The sequence below is a fragment of the Castor canadensis genome, chromosome 11 (assembly GCF_047511655.1).
Source record: "Castor canadensis chromosome 11, mCasCan1.hap1v2, whole genome shotgun sequence".
Taxonomy (NCBI): Eukaryota; Metazoa; Chordata; class Mammalia; order Rodentia; family Castoridae; genus Castor; species Castor canadensis.
In genome coordinates, this window is record NC_133396.1 from 20,127,467 (window position 1) to 20,151,255 (window position 23,789).

At 48.5% G+C, this 23,789-nt stretch overlaps 2 protein-coding genes across 2 annotated transcripts; both read right to left on the reverse strand.

Moving 5' to 3' along the window:
- Nucleotides 1–4,313: 4,313 nt before the first annotated feature.
- On the reverse strand, nucleotides 4,314–10,283 carry Krt9 (keratin 9). The gene is made up of 8 exons (XM_074048919.1): nucleotides 9,576–10,283; nucleotides 8,499–8,581; nucleotides 8,219–8,375; nucleotides 7,785–7,946; nucleotides 6,900–7,025; nucleotides 6,561–6,784; nucleotides 5,703–6,175; nucleotides 4,314–4,607 (listed from the first exon to the last, which is right to left on the reverse strand). Exons 1-7 carry the CDS (start codon nucleotides 10,281–10,283, stop codon nucleotides 5,746–5,748), a joined length of 1,890 nt encoding a protein of 629 aa, XP_073905020.1. The 3' UTR covers nucleotides 4,314–4,607; nucleotides 5,703–5,745.
- An 8,172-nt stretch (nucleotides 10,284–18,455) lies between these two features.
- On the reverse strand, nucleotides 18,456–22,851 carry Krt14 (keratin 14). Its single transcript, XM_020178483.2, has 8 exons — nucleotides 22,234–22,851; nucleotides 20,913–20,995; nucleotides 20,262–20,418; nucleotides 19,933–20,094; nucleotides 19,724–19,849; nucleotides 19,409–19,629; nucleotides 19,264–19,313; nucleotides 18,456–18,702 (listed from the first exon to the last, which is right to left on the reverse strand). Exons 1-8 carry the CDS (start codon nucleotides 22,777–22,779, stop codon nucleotides 18,605–18,607), a joined length of 1,443 nt encoding a protein of 480 aa, XP_020034072.1. The 5' UTR covers nucleotides 22,780–22,851; the 3' UTR covers nucleotides 18,456–18,604.
- Between the last annotated feature and the right edge of the window lie 938 nt (nucleotides 22,852–23,789).

Sequence of the window (23,789 nt, forward strand, 5' to 3'; positions counted from 1 at the left end):
TCTTTTTTTTTCACTGATGTCTCCCTGGCGCCCAGAACAGTGTCTGACATAGAAGGAACTTACTGCTTATTTATACAATAAAGGTTGTTGAGTGAGTCACTGAGAGCCAGATTTGTTATTTGACCTGGATGGGCCTCAAGGCAGTGAAAATCCAATTATGATTAGAATATGGGATTCTAGAAGCCTACGGAATGCTAATAAAATGGAATAAGCTTTTCTGTCTCTACTACTGGAGATCTTAGAGAAAGAGTAATACACTTAAAGGTCTAAGGTGTGTATGTGTGTGTGTGTGTGTGTGTGTGTGTGTGTGTGCCCCATGGGCCTCATGCACTTTAGGTTAGTGTTCTGCCACTTGTGCCACGGCCTCCAGCCCTTTTGTTTTCTTTTTTTTTTTTTTGAGATAGGGTCTAGTTAACTTTGCCTGGACTGGCCCAGAACTCTTGATCCTCTTGCCTCCCCGTCCTGAGTAGCTGGGATTATAGATGTGAGCCACCATACCCAGCTAGGACTAAGTTCTTGACCCTATGGGCAGTCAGAGGACAAACAATTTTCCACAATTGTGCTTTTTAAAAAATCTGTTTCTTAATAACAAAGCTGAAGTAGCCAATAAACTCAAAATTGAGCTCCCAAGTCACAACATCAGTTGAAATCACAACCTTGCCAAGTTTCCTGTATAAAAGTTAGACCATGAATCAGGAAAGAGGGGGGCCCACAGAACTGGCAAAACAATACGTTAGAGAAATTAATTGAGTCATAGTACCCTGAGCCCCAAACTATTCCCAAGCTCCACCCTACTACCTTTTATTGCCTCCAAAATTATAGCTCAGCCAGATCCCACATGCCTGAAGGAAGAGGTCAATTTCAAAGTCAAAGCTTGGAGAAAAAGGCTCACGCACAATGAGAATTTCAAGATGTTGCTAGTCTATACCAGCAGAAATGTGAAGACTGGGTTTGGGAATGGATTCTAATTTGTTATCAAGCTGAATTAACCAATACAGAAGCATTCACCAGAGACTAGAAATTCAGCTTCTAGCTTGAGAATCTAGCAATGTATCAAAAAATGGCTGCTCAGCTGGGTGACAGAAACTGAACTCCACAGCAGCCTAGTCAGAACAAAGCTGCTTCCAGAAAATCCTTGGTGTAATAAAGGGGAAGCAATCCAACCACTTAGGATTCCTGAGTGACTTAGGAAGTCAGGAATGTTGCAGTGGAATTTTCATGTGGAACCCATTCTCTCAGACCCCAACCACGAGAGCCCAGAGGACATTATCAAGACTCCAGCTATTAACAAATACATAGACAAAGGGAGCTGGTGATGCAGCTCAATGGTAGAGCAATTGCCCAGCATGTGCTGGGGTTCTAACCCCAGCACTGAAGAAAAGAAAGAGAGAGCGAGAGAGAGAGAGAGAGAGAGAGAGAGAGAGAGGAAAGAGGGGGAAGAAGAAGGAAGGAAAGGAAGGAGGGAGGAAGGGAGGGAGAAAAAAGGGAGGAAGGGAGGGAGGGAGGAAGGAGGGAGGAAGGAAGGAAGAAGGAAGGAAGGAAGGAAGGAAGGAAAGAAGAAGGGGGCACACAGCATCTTTGAAAAGCCTGTGCTAAGTTGTTTCCCGAAGACAGCTGCATCAATATATCCTATGACTTATGCTGTTCTTCCACGTGACACTGACATGCCTCCATCTGTAGATGTCGCTACACAGGATGGGGTCTGCATATGAGAGACATAGGTCTGTATATGCTTTCTTATTCTGCTCAGCAAATTACTGCAATTTTAGCAGCTTAAGACAGTTCTTTTATTATTAAGCTGGGAGTCTGTCAAGATTACTGGATTCTCTGCAGAATATTAAAAAGCCAGAATCAAGGCAGGTTGTAATCTGTACACTGAGGAAAAAGCTACTTCCAAACTCTCTCGTTCTCTGAAAACTTTGGTTCCTTGCACTGGGAGCACTGAAGTCCCTTTTCTGCTGCTGGCTCTCAGCAGGAAAGCATCCATATTCCCTGCCCCTTCCATCTCCAGCATGTTTCAGATCTCTGACTTTTATGACCATGCAGAGAAAACTCCCTGATTTTACAGAGTTCGTGGGTTAGGTCAGGCCCATCTGATAATCTTCTTCTAAAGGTCAATACATTTGAGATGTTCACTTCCAAAATCCTTTCACCCCACACTTATGTCAGTGTTTGAAAAACTGAGAGGAGGTGTTGTGTACACTAGAGCCAGGAATCTTGGGGGATGATCTTAGGTTTCCAACCACCATTTGTCTGTGTTCCCTTCCCTTGAATCTAGGCAGGACTGGGACTACAGTAAGAAAAATATGTGTGACAGCAAGGTCTGAGGAGCTCCTCTCCCCTCACGCCCATTGAGACATGTGAGCAAGCGGAGTTCAGATTACTCAAGCCCTGGCCTATGAGCAACATGACACCAAGGGGAGTAGAGAGGAGCTATCCCTGCCAGACCCTGACAAAATTCTAGATTCTTGGACAAAATATGTTGTTTTAAGTATCTGACTTAAGAATGGTATGTCACTATGACAAAATACCTGAGATAAACAAAAAGAAGAAAGCTGTACATTGGCTCAGGGTTTCAGAGGTATCAGTCCATGGTAGCTTGGCCCTGTTGCCTTTGCGCCAATGGTGAAGCAATATGCCATGGCAGGAAGAGCATGGTGGAGAAAACTGCTCACCTCAAGGTAATCAGGAAGCAGAGACAAAGAAGGAGCAAAGGCCAAGCTCCCAATATCCCCTTCAAGGGCACACCCCCAGTGAATTAACTTCCTTCTACTACACCCCACCTCCTGAAGTTTCCACCACCTCCCAAAAGCACTAGCATCTGAGGACTGTTTCCAACTCATTAGCCTTTGGAGATCATTTAAGATCCAAGCCACAATAGATGACTTGATATGCAGTCACGGTGCCTGGAACATAGGCTGAGGGGAGTGTCCGTCCCTGAGTATGAAAAGGAGTTTTAACTATGAGGCCCAATCAGAATCCTTAGAGAATCTTGTGGAATGTTCTTTACTCTTATCTTGAAGCATGTTATTTATGCCTTTATCTTTCTCTATCTCTGAAATCTTCCAAAGTATTAACCACATCATTGTCTTGTTTCCCTCCGTAGCTAATACATGACCTACTAATAGATTATGGTAGACTGCATGGCGAAAATGGCCTCAATTCTTGCCCTCCCTTTATCCAGGCCTTTTGCCCTGTGACTTTGCTGCTCTTTATCTCAAGAGGAGTCTATTTCTTCTGTTCTTGAATCTGGGCTAGGTTATGATTTGCCTTGGCCAACACCATGCAATAAAAGTGACAGCTCTTCCATGAGCCTCAAGAGGTCTGGTGTGCTTCCTCTTGTTGTCTTGCAATACTGACTTGAGCTAGCTGGCTGGAAGGTGCAAATCACGTGGTTCATTCAATCCCATTGCCCCAATCACTTTGCAGGCAACTGCAGAGGAAGAGCCACCTAGCTGCCTCGCAGAGGATGCATAAAGGAAAACAAAACTGCACAGTCTGTGTTGCCAACTGCAAAGTGATGGGCCACATTAATGATTATTTTAAGCCACTAAGTTGTAGATTGCTTTGTGACAAACAAACTGGTAGAATAGCTAACCAACACTCTGTTTTTGTTTTGTTTTTTGGTGGCACTGGGGTTGAAACTCAGGGCCTCACACTTGCTGAGAAGACGCTCTACCACATAAGACATTCCCTAGCCCTTTTTTTGTGTTGGGTATTTTTGAGATAGGTTTTGTGGACTATTTGCCCTGGCTGGCTTTGAACCATGATCCTCCTGATTTCTGCCTCCTGAGTAGCTAGGATTGCAGGTGAGAGCCACCAGCACCCAGCTGCTAACCAATACTTTTTTTAAATGAATTCAATTGGTTCTCTCTGAACCTATTCCCACTTGTGTTAATTGGATTTCTTTTTGCCATGACAGAATGCCTGACATAAACGGCCTAAAAGAAGGAAAGGTTTATTCTGGCTTACAGTTTCAGAGATTTCAGTGTGTGGCAATGCAGAGAAGCTCACCTCATGGTGGCCAGGAAGCAGAGAAACAGAGAGGGAGAGGGAGAATGTCTATGTTAGCTGACTTTCTTCTTTTTCCCCTTTTATTCTATCTGGGCCCCCAGCCTATGAGATGGTGTCATCAACATTCAGGGTATGTTTTCCCCACTTAGTAAATCCTCTCTGGAAACGCCCTCACAGACACAATCAGAAGTGTGCTGTACTAATCTCCTAGGCAATTCTCAAACTGAAAATCAAGCTTAACCACCACACTATTTAATCCCAGAGGACAAACAGGTCAAAGTCAAGTTCAATTTGCACTAAGAAAACTTTATTAGGAAGTCAGAATCAGGAAGCGAGTGAAGTCACCCCAGGACAAATCAAAGTCTCCTCCACATAGATGTCATCAAAGCCCAGCAGAGGAGGAATCCAATGGATGGCCAGAGGCACAATGCCAAGTCAGTCCAGTCCCAAATGGCTACTGGGAATCGTTGCCAGCTAGTTATGGTGTCCAGAGTAGTGAGTAGGCTTCAGCCAGGCTCTGCTTGCCTGGGGGAATGCTTGATTGGAGCAGGGTGACAAAAGTTGATGGGGGCTCTAGTATCACATCTGGGGGCCTGTGGAGGAATGCAAAGGAGAGGAGAGTGAGAAGAGAGGACTTCTAATGGGGACTCAGAGAGAGATGGGGAATTCTACAGCCAAGAGCCTGGAGCTCAAACAGCTGGAGAATCCTGGGATGGAAAGAGGGTGGGGTCAGCCAACTTCTACCCCATCCAATTCCAAATCTCTCCTGCAGCAACCCTGTCTGGTGTTGTTCTCCATCTTCACAGATGGAGAACTCATAGGGCATCCTCCTCTACCATCCCACAGCTTTGTTAATAAATTATTTGGATAGTGAGGCAAAGACAGCACTAGCTTCTCCCCTAGATACTCACCCATGACCCTGCAGTGCCACTGGACACACCAGCAACTAGGGAGATGGACCGTTCCCTGGTGTGCAAGGCTTCTCCAAGTTAAACATTCCCAGCCATATTACCTAGTCTTTCACTATAATTTCATATTAAAATTTAACTCCATAATATTCAATGTGTACATAGGGAAATTTTCTAACTGGGAGACCACCTCACCTGCCTGACTCCTTCTTGAATTTCAGTGATCACATTCATTATACTTCCTGTGGCAGTTGTATCACGTGCTGTTTGTGTCAGCTGACCACTGACTAAAACCCCTGAGTCTCTTTTCCACCTGAACTCTCATTGATCCAGGTCTCCCATCCTCATGATGGCTGAAAGTACTGGTTGTAGAACTCCACAAAGCTGAGTCCCTCACTTATGAATTATATGATTTTGAGTAAATTACTTATTCTTTCTCGACCCCATTTTCCTTAAATATAACCTACCTCATCAGGTATCATGGGAAATAAAAATTTTTAAACCATCTCCTATATTACTGAGACTTAGGTCATGTATAGATATGTTCCTAACTTCATCCAAAGTTGTTGAAAACAATGATTAATTCAGAACCAAAAATTGGTCTATGGCACCTCACTTAGAGACTTAACTAAAATCCAATTCTGTTCAGAACAAGTATCCCCCCAAAGAAGTTCAAAGATACATAAAAAAGAGTGGTTACCTAACATACACAAGAACCCAAGTTCTACAAGAAAAGCGCTTGACTCTTCCCCCACCCCACCACATACAATTATCCCTTACCTTGTGTATCATCATCATAGTCACTGGATTTTGAGGAAGAGGACTAGAACTGGGATTGCCTTCTACTTCCTCCACCATAGCCACTTGCACTTCCTCCTCCAGAACTACTTCTTTCTTCATAGTTGCTCCCACTTCCTCCTTTAGATCCATTTCCTCCACCATAGTTGCCTCCACTTCCTCCTCCAGAACTACTCCCTCCACCATGGCTGCCTCCACCTTCTCCCTTGGACCTACTTCCTCCACTATAGCCACCTCCACTGCCTACTCCAGAACTGCTTCCTCCACCATAGCTGCCTTCACCTTCTCCTCCATAGCTGCCTCCACTTCCTCCTCCATAGCTGCCTCCACTTCCTCCTCCATAGCTGCCTCCACTTCCTCCTACATAGCTGCCTCCACTTCCTCCTCTAGATCCTCTTCCTCCTCGTCTTCCTTTGCCAACTCCAAAGCCAATTCGTCCAGCTCCAGAAGATTCACTAAGAAAAAAGAAAACAGATAAAATGAGTGGCCCTCACATACATATACCAGGATGGACCTGGGCAGAATCAAGACTTAGATGTGAACTTTCCTGGGTTCTCCTTCCTAGAAGGCAGAGGACCAAGATGGGGGTGACACCAAAGTTGGATGGAAGAGCCTCCAGCTGGGACTGTGACATTTTTCCCTTTCTGGAACAGTAGCCTTGCCTCTCACTGTCACCATCCTCCTTTCCCAAGCCCAAATGCCCTGAGTTCCCACCCACCCCACTCTCCCACACACAGGATGAAGTCTTCAAACCATCAGACCCTTGCATACAAGAACTTTTCTGTCTCTATTCAGAGGGACAAAGGCCTAGGGATTCCTATGGGGTTGCGCAGGACCTACAAGTCTTCCTGGCCACCTTCAAGGAGGCTGTGGTAGGTCTGAATTTCCTGCTCCAGCCGCATCTTGATGCTGAGCAAAGTGCTGTATTCCTGATTCTGGCACTCAGTCTCTTCCCGGACCTGAGAGAGCTGGGCCTCCTGGTCACTGATTTGCTCCTGAATCTGCTGTAGCAGGCCACAGTAGCGGTTCTTTGTGTCTTCCAAGGCCTTGTCCAGGGCTGCTTTCTAGGAGGCAAGAGGAGGGAGGCTACATCATCATTCTCTCCTTCCCATACCTGAGGATCGTGCAACGCCTTCCTGTGCCCCACCCTGGCAGGGAGTCTATAGCAGCACAACCAACCGTGCTGAGCTGAGCCTGAAGCTCGATCTCCAACTCCTGGGTACTGTGCCGGAGCTGGGTCACCTCCTTCTTGCTGCTTTCCATCTCTTGGCTACTGGTTGTCACCTCTTGCTCAATGTGGGTCATCTGTAAACCCAAAGGCTCAGTTAGGACCAAGCAAGGCCAGGAGCTTCAGTAGGTCAGACTCTACCTCATCCACCAGGATCTTCACCTTGAAAACCAAGGCTAAGATGAAGCCAAAGCAAAGTCATTTTGAGTTCTGGGTCCTTCCAGACAGGCAAGGTTGCCCAGTTCTCTCAACATGACATTCCTTCTCAGCAAAGTCTCAAGGCTATTCATACTATGTTCCCAAACCACCCTTCTAAGTGTATTTCCTTCCACTTTGTACACACACACACACACACACACACACATACACACACACACACACACACACACACACACACACACACCCCAAGCCTTTATGTGCCAGGCACTACGCTAAGCTTGGGAGACCCAGGGAGGAAGGGAGCAATCAAGGAGTTCAGTGTAGTATGGGAGACTGTATCCCTTTAACAGAGTCTTGTATCATGTAGCATGACAATAAGTTTCCATGCTCTGTTTTTGTTCACACACACTATAAATTATAATGAGCATCTTAAGGGTAACAATCTTATTTGGCTCATCTCTAAGATACCAGCACTTTCACCTAAGACCTGGCACTGAGAAGCTACTCTACAATTGTGACTGCAGCAAATGAAGATGAATGACATCCACTGGAAGATGGGTAGATGAGGCCCAGTGAGAGGTGGAGAGGTGGAAGGATGAGGGATAGGAGAAGGGAGAAATGGAGTGCAGGGATACATAGCTAGAGAGAAGGTAGCACAAGCAGCTCACTCTGCTCACCTGGGACTCATATTGTTGCTCAATGTCCTTATGATTCTTAGCAATGATCTGCTCATACTCCTGCCGCATGTCGTTGAGGATCTGGGTGAGATCTTTGCTAGGAGCAACATTTATCTCCACACTGACATCCCCATCATTCTGGCCAGTCAGCTGATTCATCTCCTGCCGGATAAGAAGGAGACATGAGGTCGGAAGGTGCAATCTTTCCTACCACTTTTCAGCCCTTACCCACTGGTCCCCTTTGGGTACAAAAAAGGGATACATTTGTGATATGAAAGCCCAACCACCACCACAAGCAGTGCTGAAGAGAGGTTGGGGGTATCCTCTTCAAGAGTGAAGGAGAAGGGTCTCTCAGGCAATGCTCCATAGCTCCCCCTGACATCTCTGCCCTTCTGTCTTCCCTATATCTTATAAGCCAGAGCAGCGGGACCTACCTCTTGATGATTCCTCTTGAGGGCCTTCAGCTCCTCATTCAGAGCATCATACTGTATCTCCAGATCAGAATTCTCCATGTTCAGAGCATCCAGCACCTTCTGCAGGCCATTGATGTCAGCATCCACACCTTGCAGCAGGGTCTGCTCCATCTCAAACCTGCAGATCCGCCAGGGGTAGAGGATGATCAAGAGGGAACCAAGTCCAACAGGACCTGGTTCTGGGCACTGGGAACGGAGGAAGAATTGATGACAAGAGAGGGAGAAAAGGGGCAGGACTCACTTAACCCTGAAGTTATCCATTGTCATACGAGTATTATCAATGTCCAGGAGAGTTTTATTGCCATGCCGTGTTAGGTCCATAATCTGAAAAAAGAGAAGATAGCATGAAAATCATGTTCCCTTGTTATGGCCCACTGCTGGGAGGGAGAGAGGACAGACAAAGCCATCCTATCCAGGAAGTATTTCAAGAGGCAAAAGGAGCTTGCCACAGCTGGTACATGGTACAGATCCCTCACAGCCTTCGGTAAACATGTTTAGTGTGACCTTCACTCAGTCATTTAGCAAATATTTGAAGGTCTACTGCAAAAGATACTATAAAGGTTTAGAAATCAATGAAAGACTGTTCCACAAGCAGCCCACCATCAACTACAAAATCCAAAGTATCCAAAAAGAGCTCAAGGAAACCAAGAAAGACTTAAGGAAAGCAATTGAATTGGGCCCTGAAGAAATAACACATCCACATCCAGAAGCACAAAGCTGTAAAAGCAAGAGGAATTACTGAGACAACAAAGAGCCAGAGCTCCTTGAGGGCAGAGGCTAATTCTGATACATCACTATGGCTGCCCAGAGCCACACTGAGGGTAGTCACTCACTGAACTGAATGGATGAACAAATAGACATGTGGATGGACAGATGAATGGATGCACGCATGCATGGATGAGTGGATAAATGAGTTCCATCCTCACAGCTTGAAATCCTTTTCATCACATGAACAACCAACATGTATCTGGGTCCAAAGAACCTGAAGTAATCTAGGAGCCCAAGAAAGTGGGAGAGGAGGGATAGAACTGACTTGAGACCAGGCCAAAAAGAGGCTCCACATTGAGTCCCAGCTTTGCTCATGTTAATCCAGGCCTCCTCTCTGCTCTACCCAGACACTGAAAGGGAGGGGGTCAAAGTGAAAACCTAGAGCACAAGCTAAAGCCCAAGCTCTAGGGACCTTCAGGAGCTGAACACAAGTTTGTTTCTGATGAAAGCTTAAAGATGAATTTCCTGGATATGGGCTAAGCATTGAGTCTAGCATCTTACCTTTCTGAAAGGGAGAAAGAGAGAGATCAAGTTTGTTTCCTACACCTACCTGGTTCTTGAGGTCATCAATAGTATCATAGTAAGGAGAATAGTTCTTTTGGAAGATCCTGGGCCCCTTTGTGTCATACCACTCCTGGATCTGCTTCTCCAGTGAGGTGTTGGCTGCCTCTAGTGTCTGCACCTTATCCAAGTAGGTGGCCAGCCGGGAATTGAGGTTCTGCATAGTGACCTTTTCATCAGTATTCAGAATGCCACCATCACTGCCTCCACCATAGCCACCTGCAAAGCCCCCAGACCCACCATAGCCACCTCCAAAGCCCATAGACCCACCATAGCCACCTCTAAAGCCCCCAGACCCACCATAGCCACCTCCAAAGCCCCCAGACCCCCCATAGCCACCTCCAAAGCCTCCTGACCTGCCATAGCTACCTCCAGAACCCCTGGTCCCACAAAAGCCTCCGGCACCACCACCAAAGCCCCTGGAACCTCCACCAAATCTACTGCCAGAGCTCCCTGCACTAAAGCCTCCTCCAGCTCCTCCACCATAGCTGGAGCCAAAACTGCTGCCACCTTCCCTCCCACAGGTCCGAGAGCCTCCCGGGCCATAGCTACTGGAAGAGCTGAACCGGCCCCCTTCTCCACCAGCTCCTGAGGAGCTGAAGCAACTGAAGGAAGAACGCATGCTGCCTCCACTGCCCCCGCCACCCCCGCAGCTGCTGCGGCTCCAGAGGGATGAAGAGAACTGTCTGCAACTCATGGCACTGTCTGCTGTTCACAGGCAGCGGTCACAGGAGTGCTGTTGGGTACCAAAGCTGTCCCCAGGGCTGCCTATTTATACTCCCAGCTGAAGGTGCCATGCCTGGGTGTGCCCTCCGTCTGTGCCAGCCTCCCCCCACAAACTCAAAGAAGGTCTGGGATACAGGAGCAGACGGATAGCCCCAGGCTCTGCGTCCCTTGGTGACTGCCCAACAGCGACCCAACCTCTCTCCATTGTGTGGGATAATTTGATGATATTAGGCTGTCAAAGGCACCATAAATCAGCTCTGTTGCCAAGGGGGTGACCTATATCCTACAGTCTAGTCTCCTAGTGACCTTGACAGCAGGTCTGAGACTGAGCCCCTCTCAGGAGCCAAGTTATAAACTCCCAGAGGCATCATCTCCCCCCATGGATGACTATCACTGTGTGCATCTCTCCCCGTTGCCATCTATGCCCACCATGGCCTGAGCCAGGACCTGGGTACAAAGAGGTATATGGAGGTTGGGAGGCACAGCCTGTGCCCGGGCTGCCAATGTGAACAAGAAGCCCATTTCCTGCCCTTGTAGAACCCCCATAATGGGCAATTCAGTTCTTCACAAGATCCTCCAGACAGACAGCAGAGACAGGATCTCTGCCCGTAAGAGTCTCCAGTTGGCTGAAGAGACAAGTGGGGTAGCCAAAAGATGGAGAGAGGAACAAAGCAAAGTGTCTGACAGGGCTCCAGAACAGCGCACAGCATTCACATGGAGGACCGAGAGAGAAAGGGAACCAAATAAATAAAGTACTGCTAATATCAGCTGACCACTGAGCAGGAACACCACTGGCCTGACTGTCCCTGTCCTTTTACAAGGCCCAGGGATGGGGATAGAATTGAATTTAGTTGAATGCCTATCATGTACTAAACCTGGGGGTGAGGGGTGATTCTGGTCACCAAGGCCAAAAGAGAGTAGTAAAGAATGTTGTGGGCCCTAATGCCAGACCATTTGAGCTCCTTTCCAGCCCTATGCTCACTAGTTAGGTAACTTTGATAAGTTACTTCACCATGATGTCTCTCACTTGGTTCCCTCCTCTACAAAATGATGACAATAATCTGCCCATCTCCCAGGAAGGAATGCATGAGAAAAGTTTAAGAAATATGAGCTGCCTCTGATTCAAGTCCCAAAGTCCCTCATATCTCTGTCCTTCCCTGGCCTTTAGCCATCAGCTTCTAACTGCTCTTCCTGCCCCCTGACTCTTCTAACCCAGGTCTGACCACACTACTCCTGTGACTTCCCTTCACCCCCAAATAAGGTCCACATTCCTGGCATTTGAGGCCGATTCCCAATCCATCCAATCCTGCCCTGTTTCTCCCATTTCCCAGACCACCTACCAAATCTTACGATGCATCCCAAATTCCCTTTATACTTCTTGCAGTTTCCTCAAACTGAAATGTCCCTCTATATCTTCTCTAGACAAAAAAAAACCTCCTACTCCTCTTTGACAACCTCCTCTGTCCCTCTCCTCCTTGAAGGCTTCCCCAGCTCTCTTCCTCTGGGTTCAGACTTTGCCGTGTTAAGATCTCTCACATATGTCTCCATGTGGCTCCCTCCACTCCAAGTCTGGGGACAGTAAGGACTTCTTTAAACCTGCACTGCTCATCTTGCACTTGCCCTAGTGCCAGGTACCATGTCTGGTCCAAGTAGGATCCCAGTGCATATGGGAAGGAAAGATAACTAGTATTTCAGACAGATACTGAGAGCTGAAAATAAGAAGAGAGAGGGGCTGGAGGCATAACTCAAATGGTAGAGCACTTGCCTAGCAAACATAAGGCCCTGTGTTCAAACCCAGTAGCACCATCAAAGGGAGAAAAAGAGGTCAGAAGGTCAGAAAAGGGCTAGGGAGGGCCTGTGAATGGTAGGTGTCGTAAAGGACCACATTTCTGGAAGTACTTCTGTGTGATACATGGAGACTGTGCTCAATGACACAGTACTAGCCAGGTGCCAGTGGTTCACACCTGTAATCCTACCTACTTGGGAAGCTGACATTGGGAGGATAATAGTTCAAGGCCAGCCCAGACCTAAAAGTTTGCAAAACCCTCATTTCAACAGGAAAAAGCTAAACCTGGTGGCATGTGCTTGTCATCCCAGCTACAGCAGGAAGTGAAAAATAGGAGAATCACGATCCAGGCCAGCCTGGGCAAAAAGCAAGACCCTATCTCCAAACTAACCCGAGCAGAAAGGACTGAAGATGTGACTCAAGTGGTAGAGTACCTACCTACTAAGCGTAAAGCCCTAAGTTCAAACCCAGTACCACCGAAAAATAATAATATAATTCTGAACCATCAGGCATGATGGTTCACACTTGTAATTCCAGCACCTTGGGAGGCTGAAGCAAGAGGAGGCCAACCTGGACCATATAGTGAGAACTTATCTCAAAAAAAGTGAGCTGGAAGTGTGACTCAACTGGTAGACTGCCTGCGTAGCAAGTATAAGGCCCTGAGTTCAAACCCCAGTACTGAAAAAAAAAATACTTGATCATGTAATAGGAAGAAGTATTTCCTTTCTATTTTTCAATTTTCTGATTATCAAAGAAAAAAAAATCTCAGCACTACAGCCTCTTTAGCACACCTCCACACTCTGTTCAAATAAACCAGAACCAGCCTTGAGCTCAGAACCTATAGGAAGAAACAGCATCTAGTGTTGACATCATTTCCTTATATTTCTGACAAATGATTCTGATTTTTTAATAGTAATATGCAATTTCCTCTATAAATGTATTTGTTGAAATGAAAATGAAAAAAAAAGAAATGAAAGGTGAGCTAGTTTACCAAAATATGTTAAATAAATATTTAAATAAGTAGTATTTTGTACTACTTAATTTAAAAATTAAGTAAGTTGAATGGAGAATATTGAAGGCATTTTGTGAAAGACTAACACATGGGAAACTCTTAATCCAAGACTAGGGAGAGTGTGTTGATTGCCTTCCTGGTTTCCTGATTGTTCTAACCTCTCCCCACATTCCCACCAGGTTTTAGTGAGAAGTCCAAGATCAGTCTGCAATGTGGTCTGAGGCCCAGGAAGCCTGGTCCAGGCCCAGGCCCACTTCTGTTGTCTTTTCTACCTACTTCACCATCCCCACATGAAACCACCCCAGGTCCCAGTGCCTGAGCTAGTTGGAGGAGAGGTTGGACAGAGCTGGGGTGGGCAGCTTCAGGGACTGACAGCAGAAGGACACTTCTGCAACCCTGTCCTGTTCTCAGCAAATGCATTCTGTTCAGGGATCCTGCCTAACTGACCAGGAGCTCCAAGATGGGGTACCTTGTCCAGGTGACTCAGGAGAGATGGCCCATTGCTAGCCCTGGTGCCAAACCCACCAACCCCTACCCTGACCCACCTCCTCTACTTCCCACCCTCTAGTCCTGGCCAAAGCCTCACTCAGCCAGAGCAGCAGATTCTGCCCTCAGAATCCCATCCCAGCTTCCCAGGAAGGTGACCCACCTGTGGGGACACTGCCCACTGGCCTTCCTCCACACTCTCATCACCAAGGGCCAGGCAGGGAGGACTTGACGGTCTTTTGCACTAGGTGGACTGTCAAGTCTGGCTCTCCTGTAATGAATGTGATATGAATATGTATGATAAAATTCCCCTCTCTGAGTACAAATGAGACATAGGTCTTTCTTCCACATCTGGGCCATCTCTCCATGACAGCCCACACCTTCCAGTCTTCTCCACTGGCCTCTGGACGAAGTGCACTGGACAGAGCACCATTCCACAGACAGGATTCTGCTACCTGCCACCCTCCTTACACTTCTGGCCTTGACCACAGTTTCCTCATAGGAAGCCTCTGCATGTGGCATAGATACAGTGCGGGAGAGATGGAGGGGCCTCTGGATGAATGTCCGCTACCACCCATGTGTAGGCATTCTCCCACAGTCACTCTCCTCCCCCGTTCTCCCTCCTTTCCACACCTGTCAGTCTTTTTCACATCAGGCTTTGCTTCCAATCCAAAGAGGAGTTGGTGGGACTGAGTGAGTCCTATGGTCCAGATAGGAGGTCTTACTCCAATTGCACCTGAACAACCTCTTCTCTCTTCTCCCACGCTCCCTGCCTTGCATGGGAAGCCAGGCTGGGCAAGGTGGAAGCAGAATGAGGAGGCTGAGAGCCCTGGCCTATCTTCTCAGCCATGTAACATGACTCACTCTTCTATTCGTTCAGCATTCAGGGTCAGCCCTTGGAGCCCCACTTCCTACACCTCCTGAGGGAGCTCTCCAAAGAGTGAACAAAGAATGGAGCCCATGTAGCTCGTGGCACCCTGGCACCTGAGTTCCAGCTGCAGCCCAGGACCACAGTGTGAGTGCTTGAAATACAGTTCTTGCCCTCCGAGAATGGATGGAGTAGGAGAGTAGAGACTTCAAGGACCCAGAGAGACAAACAAAGAGCCAGAGAAGGAACCAAACAGAGATTCCACCTGCAAAATGTCCCCATCGTGGAAAAGATCCTCCACTGAGGACATGGGCCTTGAGGGAAGGACAAGGACAGTCCTCTGGCCTTGGAAGCCCTCCTGCTTGCCTGTGTCCAGCTTTCCACACACACACACACACACACACACACACACCTCACTTGCTCCCCATTACCTTCTGTCACTGAGTCCCAGGCAGGGCTCAGGGAGGCCCTGAGTCATCATGTGGGGAGAGGGAGTTCATGGCAGGCGTTGAGTCACGACTCCTCACCTGGTACATGGGCCCGCCCCTCCATGAGCCATCTAGGCAAGTGCTCACTGCCTGCTGGCCAGGGCTGGAGGTACCTGTCAACGCTGATTCTTTCTCATATAGTAGTCACTTTCCACCACCCCATGTAGCCAGACCCCACCAGACCAAGGTGGCAGAGTTTACAGCCAGATTCTCCCACTTGTTTGGAGAAAGGTTCTTCCTCACTCTCTGCAGCTGCTTCCTGGCTGTAAATTTGCATGATTCTTTTATTGAGCATCTACTGAAGGCCAGCACTGTACTGAGAGCTGAGGATACAGTGATGAGCAAGGCCCTACCTTGTTGGCCAGTTACAAGATAAAATGGACCCCCTCCCCCAGAAAAAAATAAATGTATAACTCCAAACTGAGGTGAATGCTATTGGTGGTGAATTGGGAAGCATATATTAAGGTGTGTGACATGGTTTGGGGATCATGAACATCTCCCTGAGTGACACCTGAATGAAGTATGAGTGGGAGTGATCCAGAAGAAGGAAGAGAGGAAGCGTATCCTGAGAGGGACAAAAAGCCTGTGCAAACTTCCTGATGTGGGAATGAGCAATGTGACTGCAAGTGCGGAAATTCAACATGGCTACAGAGCAGTGGGTTAGATCAAGTAAAGGATTTTGGAAGAGAATATGGTTCCAACTTCATGAGGTTGTGGTGGGGCTTAAAAGGGCTGTACTATAAGTCTTATGGTGAGGTGACGGCACACAGAGACATTTCCTGACTATCGAGGGTACTTCATCTGCTCCCTGACTTTTCCTTGGAACCATCTGGATGACTTGGGTTCTCAGTTCTCTTGCTTATATTAGTCCATCCCTCTAGTCTGTAGGGCCCTAATTAAGATCAAGGACCTGTGCCCTTCCTGGGGCTGCTGAGAACACAGAAAGATGGGAAGATCATGATTCCTCTCTTCAAGGAACCTCCAGGCTGGACTTGGCCACTTTCAGTCTGGGGCAAGCCAGTCTCCCTAAAATGGGGAAGTTGGAGGAGTGGTCTTCAATGGCCCATCTAGCACTGCCCCATTCTGCATTCTGAGAAGGTGAAAAAAGCCACTCCTTCCAATTTACATGGAGTTATCTGACCTGTCCCAGGATTCTGAGAGTCAATTCCTCCTACCCTCCACTAGACAGTGCTATCGAGTCACTTTTCTGGTCTGTTGTTTAGAGGGAAGGGGCAGGCACAGGTCTCCAGTCTGGTGGTGTGGCCTCCAGGCCCTGTAAACAAGAGCACTGTCCATCAGCCAGATTCAGATGTTGGCTCTTCCCACTAGGTATGGCGGTGGAGATACAGGGATCCAGTCTCCATGTGGGATGCTGTGGTGGCTGCCATATCTGCCCTTTTTCTCTAGGGTCTGAGAGTATAGGGTGGGATCACCTCCAAGCCCACTGCTTGAGTTCCTCCCCTCCAACTCTGAGCCTGATTCCAGTCAGGTGGCCTGAGGTGCCATCTTTACCCTCAAGCAAGCCCACCTTTCCCTATATTTCCCAATAACAAGAGCAAACTCTCAGGCGGAGAAGATGCTCATTCACCACACCCAAGTCTGTGAAATCTCACATTTCTATATTTCTCTAAAGCAGACCTCCTTCGGAGGTAGAAACTATAATGTGATACCACTTCCAAGGCCAAGTATGACTTGGGATTCTTATGCAGTCTTCACTGGTGACTATTGCTATATTTTGCTCTCTGTCCAGGCCCATGCAATCCTCAAATGGAACCACTCCTCGGATTCCATGTCACACCTGAGCAGGAGGCTCATTGCCTAGCTGGAAGCCCAGTTTCCCAGGATCCAGCTAGGAATAGAGAATATTCCTAGGAATATTGCTAGGAATAGAGTGGAGCCCCTCTCCATTAGGATCCTAACGCACTAGAGCTTGAAAAACCTATCCAGTCTCTGAGGAAGCAATCAACAAACTTTTCTTCTCCCAGAGTTGTCCCTTTTACCTCCAGAACTCTAGTCCTTCAGCGCCCACCCTCACCAAGTGATCACTCCAGCTCAACCCTTCTGGATGTCAAAACTCAGGTGAAAGGACATCCCAGAGTTTCAGGACATAATTCAGTCCTCTCTTTCCTAGGATGTATGTAGAGACAAGAGAAAACAAAATGATGTCATTCCTTTTGCTAATAACTTGCCCTCTTATGCTGCCATGTATAGAATACTGAAAATGTGTCAAACAATGCTAAACTTGTTGCTTCCATGCAGCCATTTAATCCTTCATCAGCCTTGTGGGGTGAAGGTGTTCATTCCTGATTTTGTAAAAGAGGAATGTGGTTTTAGAATCTTACCCAAATTCTCCAAGGCTAAGTCAGCACAGAAGCCTGAACTCCCGTGCAACAAGTCTGATTCCAAAGCCTAGATTTAGCTCCCTTGTCCAAATTAAGTCTTTCTTCAGTCCTACCCCACCTTGACTCTCCCTAGAAGTTTCCTTCACACTGCCACATGAATGAACTTTTGAAGCTGACACAGGACTAGTCAAATTTTCCTAGCCTGGAGCAGGAAGTCCCACCCACCCCTAGAATCTTCACACTCACCCAGGTGAAGCTCCTCCCCTTCCTACTCCTTGTCCAGCCCCCAGAAGACAACTAAAGACACTCTTCCATCCAGGGTACTTTCCTACAACACTATCGCTTTAGGTGCATTTACTCACTGGATTCTGGTATCAACCCCAAGAAGAAGGGTTCATCATCTTTATCATACAAGTAAAGAAAAAGAACTAGACGTTTAGAGCCAGGATTAGAAACCATTCAACCTATTCCCAAAGCCTCTAAAAGCGTCCCCATCATGAATAATCACCCAGTAGCATGGTGTCTTGAGCCTGCCCTAGGCTGAGCACTGTACTAGAGGTCTTATAGTGAGTTCTCAGAAGCCCTCTAAGTAGGTGATATCATCCCATTTTACAGAGGTAGAATCTGAAGCATGGTGATGAAAATCAACTTGCCCTAGGTCAACTAAAGGTAAGCAGATTTAGACCTAGCTCTGGATGATTAGTGCCAGCTCACAGAGACAAGACTCCTTGGGTTCATGGACCTGCACTGAGGAGTTTTAGAGGGACCCATGAACCCCTTAAAATTGTATGCAAATGTGTGTGTTTATTTGGAAATGGAGTATAAGGAGATCTATAGGTTCCAATATATTCTGAAATGAATCTCTGATCAAAAATGGTAGTAATCCTTAACCTAGCACAGTGCCTGGCACCTAAAGGCACTCAATATCTGATAAATACATGAACAAATGAATGAATGGGTGACTGTCCCTCCGTGCCCTTTGAGATACCACATATAACCTAGAACACACAGGTACTGTATCTTCAGAGCCATTCTGGGACCTGAGCCCAGACCTCCCCCAGGCCCTTTCTCCCAGTCCCAGAGGCCACAGCCAGGTGCTATGAATGCTTCCCCTGCCTTCTTCCCACCTCATTTCTGACAATGACCAGGCAGAGACAGGAATTGTGCAACTCAGATAAAGACGCTTTATTGATTGCCAGGAGGGGTAAGGATAAAGTAGCATGTGAAGTGTTTGGGGGTGGGGTGGGGCTCTTCCAGTGAGATCTGTGTCCACACAGGGGCCTCCTAAGCCTGAGCAGCACTGATCAGCTTTAGTTCTTGGTGCGAAGGACCTGCTCATGAGTGGACACCACCTTGCCATCGTGCACATCCACGACCTTGGTGCGGACCTGGCGGCTGGAGGAGGTCACTAGGGAAGATAGAAAAGAAGACATTACCAGAAGTGGACAGGCAATAGAGTCATCAGGAATAGAGAAGCCAAGAAGTTGAGGAGAGTACAATGAACTGTCTCCCTGTTGCCTTCTCCCCAGATTATCACTTTACTCACTGCTGTTGTTTAAGTACTGATGCCATCAGCACATTTCAGACTAGGGCTCCTTCAGGTCATGGACAGAGTCTATGTCCTCAGACTGGAATCTCCTAAGAATCATACCCAACTAGTTCAGTCCAAATAGGCCCAAATGGACTGGTGTTGGCTGGAAGAACCATGTGGGGTGCTGTCCGTGGTGCTGACTGTCATTACCATGGGGTCTACCCAGGCTCCAGGTAGGAGAAGTGCAATGTAAGAGTCAACACTCTTAGCCTAAAGGAAGGTTAAAAGTGGCTTCTTCTACCCAAAGTACTTCATAAGGGATACTGGGTAAGAATTCTATAGCTCAAACTCTTGAGAAACTCCTAATCTATGCCCTAGACCTGATAAGGAACCTGGGGTGGTGGCTACAAGACAAGGCTTGATGAGGAAGATTCTTACCATCTCTGGATGACTGAGAACCAGAAGAAAACTGGGAGGAGGAGGAGAGGCTGTAAAGACAGAAAAGTGCATGGACCATTAGACAAATGGGGAAACAGTGAGTGAACAGTACAGGCATGGACTAGGGGAAAGGCCAGGCACTCACTGGGCGTCCTCGCCCTCCAGCAGGCGACGGTAGGTGGCGATCTCCTGCTCCAGCCGGGTCTTCACATCTAGCAGGATCTTGTACTCCTGGTTCTGCTGCTCCATCTCACAGCGTAGCTGTGCCAGCTGCTCCTCCACACTGCCAATCATTTCCTGGATCTGGGCCAACTGCATGCAATAGCGGCCTTTGGTCTCCTCCAGGCTGTTCTCCAAGGATGCTTTCTGTGAGGGAAGAAAGAAGATCAGTAGTCACTGAGGACCGTCATTTCTTCTCTGTTAATCCTGAGCCCACCCCTATGTACAACAGGGGTCTTACCATGCTGAGCTGGGACTGCAGCTCGATCTCCAGGTTTTGCACAGAACGACGGAGCTCAGAGATCTCACTCTTGCCACTCTGCACCAGCTCGCTATTGGTGGCCACCTCGCGGTTTAGCTCCTCTGTCTGCAGAAAAGAGAGCACCATTCACACCAGGAAGTCCCAGAAGGCAGGTGGCCTGGATCCCTACCTCTCCAAATGACACTCACCTTGCTGAAGAACCAGTCCTCAGCATCCTTGCGGTTCTTCTCTGCCATCTTCTCATACTGGTCACGCATCTCATTCAGGATGCGGCTCAGATCCACCCCAGGGGCAGCGTCCATCTCCACATTGACGTCTCCTCCCACCTGGCCTCTCAGGGAACTCATCTCCTGCATAATCAAAGAAGAGCCCACAGTCAGGAGCCTCATGGTGGTAACTGACTAGTGCTTCCTCGTCAGAGGCAGTCCTGGCCTGAATACTGCCCTGCCACCATTTCAGTTGCATCTCTTCTTTGCAGGCCATTCTTTGAAGCTGGCTTTTTGCATTTAGCTCTCACCTCCTCATGGTTCTTCTTCAGGTAGGCCAGCTCCTCCTTGAGACTTTCAATCTGCATCTCCAGGTCAGCTCTGGCCAGGGTCAGCTCGTCCAGCACCCTGCGCAGGCCGTTGATGTCAGCCTCCACACTCATGCGCAGGTTCAGCTCTGTCTCATACCTGGAATGACCCAAGAGAAAAGGAATCAGCTACCCATCCTGGCCACACTGAAACCTTTGTTCTCTTCCCCTGCAGCTTCTTCCCAGAGCTAGCATGTAGTGGGTGGTTTGGGCACCAATCTTGGACACAGTGCCCATTGATTGCTCAGATCTGGATGTCAAGCAGCTCATCATGCTGCAGAATTCACTGGCACTTCCAGCTTCAGCCAGCCAATAAGATTCAAGGCCTCCAACTATGACTAACTACTGCACTTCAGGGCAGGTGGGGGAGTAGGGAGGACCTCTCTGTAAAGTGATAGTTTCCGAACCTGGCTGTGGATCAGAATCACCACAAATAACTGAATCAAAACTCCAAGGGTGGAGCTCAAGAGTATTATATTTTTACAAGCACCTCAAGGGGTTTTCCTGGCACTAGTCAGCTCTGTTTGGGTAACTGTTCCAAAAATGCCCCACCCTGGGGAGGCTGGATGTTCTGAGCCACCACTGCAAACTCACTTGGTGCGGAAGTCATCAGCAGCCAGGCGGGCATTGTCAATCTGCAGGACGACATTGGCATTGTCCACGGTGGCTGTGAGGATCTGCAGAATGGAAAGGGCACAGGTCATTGGTCCAATGGACATCAATAGCTAGACACCACTGCAGCCTGCATAGATCTTGGCTCTCCAGCTGCTGGAGAGCAGCCTCCCCCCACAAGCCTTCACCACAGCAGCCTAAAAGATAACCCCAAGTGGCCCAGCCTTGACGCAGTAATGTGGGTGCTGATTCATGGTCAGCTGAAGGGACAGAAAGAGATCTGACCCTACAATCAAAAGCCCTGGTGGTCTCGTTCCAGTACTGTCACTGGCTTGCTGCAAAACTTGAGATGGATCTCTGGGCTTCAAGTTCCCCACCACAGATGAAGGGAATGACCTGGGGCTTCTTTGAGCCCATTCATATATGCTGGATTTTCCTCTCTCGCCATAAGCCAGCCCCCTGTAGGCACACACATACCTTTTCAAGCCTGCAGGGCATGGGACCTCAGATGAGATTTCCCAAAAGATGAGACCCAGCCCTCACAGAGGATTAGAAGGAAAGGAAGCAGGGGAAAAAAAGAAATAGATGGAAGCCATGTTTGTCTAATTTCCCTAATCTATGCGAGGCATCAAAGCGAAACAGGTTCAGCAGAAAGGTTCCCGAGGTGACACAGAAGCAGGACAAAGGGCACTGTTGGCAGATGGCACAAGCCCACAAGGCTCCCTCTTGTTCAGGACACATAGGTGGGTCACAACTCATTGTGGTTGTGGGTTTTCTATGCTTGCCTGGCTGTAGGGAGAGGCCAGCCAGTGCTAAGGTTCATGGGCGGCGGCAGCCACAGCCCAGACTAATGAGCTAATGAGCGGTTTGGGTGTCTAGCCTGGTCCCGTTACAGCCTCGCTCCTCCCCCGTGCTGGAGAACAGGTAATCGCCTCTTGTTCTAGAAGGTAGAGCATGAGGGGTTTAGGATCAGCTCTGCCTTTACTTTGCTCTGTGACCTTCAGCAGGGAACAGCACCTCTCAAAACTTCAACCTCTTTCTCTGCAAAATGTAAAGGTAGGAATTACTAATCTCACATGGTCTAAGGATTGGAGCCCAGAGAAGCGTGAACAAGAGGGAAGACAAGAGGGAAGACTGTCTTCTCCCTGACCGGCTCAGCATGGGGTGTCCAGGATCTCCGAAGAAGGGATCAGGAGTTGGACTCTGTCCTGTCTGGAAATCTAAAGGTGCCTGTGGCCTGAGCATCTATTGTTCCCAGAAGGAGGTAGCTGGAATGGCAGGTCCCGCTGCCCAGTCCACCCACCTTGCTCTTCAGCTCCTCAATGGTCCTGAAGTAGGGACTGTAGTCTTTGATCTCAGCAGGCTGCTGCCTCTGGTACCAGTCTCGGATCTTCACCTCCAGGTCGGTGTTGGCCTCCTCCAGAGCGCGCACCTTGTCCAGGTAGGAGGCCAGGCGGTCATTGAGGTTCTGCATGGTCACCTTCTCACTGCCCACCAGGAGCCCATCACCACCACCAAAGCCACTACCCAAGCCACCACCAAATCCACCACCAAAGCCACCACCAAAACCAGAATCAAAGCCACCACCAAATCCTCCACCAAAACCACTACCTAGGGCCCCAGTTCTGAAGCTGCTGCTGCTGCTGAAGCCACCACCATAGCCACCCCCCATTCCACAGGCACCCCCAGAGGAGAAGCGAGAGGAGGTGACCGACAGGCCCCCATAGGTGCTGGGGGCCCGGCAGGATCCTCCGGCCAGGACAGAGGAGATGCGGCTGGAGCCACCACCAATGCCACAGGAGCCCTTCATGGAGCTGGAGGAGGTGAACTGGCGGCTGCAGGTGGTCATGGTGCTGAGGAGGGAGGTGAGTGAGCAAGTCGGCAGAGAGAAGAGAAAGGTGCTCAGGTGGGTTGGAAAAGGATGCCAGTGCTTTTATACTCATGAGTAGGGGCGGGCCTGGCATTTTCCATTCCCCTTGGCTTTCATCACCCACAGGTTAGTGCCAACTCCCAGCCAGATCCCTCCTCTCCTCCCGCCTCATCACGTCTGTCATATTTTACTGGAAAGTCATTGTTTGGGGTGTTTTTTGGCTTTCTCGTCCCGCCAGGCGTGATTCACCGGAGAAGGTGTGGACCTGCAGGCTACACTTTCCCAGGGGCCCTGGGAGCTGCAGCCCTCAGGAACCCGCGTGCAGGACTCAACCAGGGTGATAGAGAGCAGAGCCTCTCTGCACCATAAACTTGGTGACCTGTTAACTCCCCACTAACTGGCTGGGTCCTTCACATCCACATGGAGGACACTCGCCACGGCAAGTTACCTGGCTGATACACTAGCATGACCGATCACCTAGAGCACAGATATAGCTTCTAAGCACTGCCACCTACTAAGGGAAAAAAGAATGTCTTGGAGGCCCTTCCAGTCTCCCAAGCTGGGATGGCCATCATCAACCAGTCAGGCAGCTCAGACTCCAGACACCCCCGCTTACAGAAATTCAGGCAGCTCTTCCAGCCCTGAGCACAGACCCTGGCATCCTCCCTAAGAAGAGGATCTCACATCTGCCATACACCTGTAGACAGACCCATGTCACTGGCTGTTCAGTCGCCAAGGGCAGGTGGCCTCACAAGCACAGCCAGAGACATTGGGAAAGAGTCAATGTGTCCAGGACTCAGGTGAGTCCTGGAGCTGTCACTTACACCTGTGTGACCCAGTACTTGACATTTCTCTGAGCCTCGGTCTACTCATCTGCAAAGTGGGAGTAAATAACACCCACTTCTCCTACTGCAGTCAGCTCTGAGAATCCAATGTGACTGACTGCATATGTTGAAGGGCTTTGTAGACCAAATAGGGCTTCAAGTCTA

Coding starts and splice junctions, on each gene's coding strand:
- Krt9 (XM_074048919.1), bottom strand. CDS start 10,283: ATGAGTTGCAGACAGTTCTCTTCATCCCTCTGGAGCCGCAGCAGCTGC. Junction 7,947..8,218: donor TCAAGAGGAATCATCAAGAG/GTAGGTCCCGCT, acceptor CTTATCCGGCAG/GAGATGAATCAGCTGACTGG. Junction 6,176..6,560: donor GAAGGTGGCCAGGAAGACTT/GTAGGTCCTGCG, acceptor CTTTTTTCTTAG/TGAATCTTCTGGAGCTGGAC.
- Krt14 (XM_020178483.2), bottom strand. CDS start 22,779: ATGACCACCTGCAGCCGCCAGTTCACCTCCTCCAGCTCCATGAAGGGC. Junction 20,419..20,912: donor GCTGATGACTTCCGCACCAA/GTGAGTTTGCAG, acceptor GGGTCATTCCAG/GTATGAGACAGAGCTGAACC. Junction 19,314..19,408: donor CTGGAGGGCGAGGACGCCCA/GTGAGTGCCTGG, acceptor CTGTCTTTACAG/CCTCTCCTCCTCCTCCCAGT.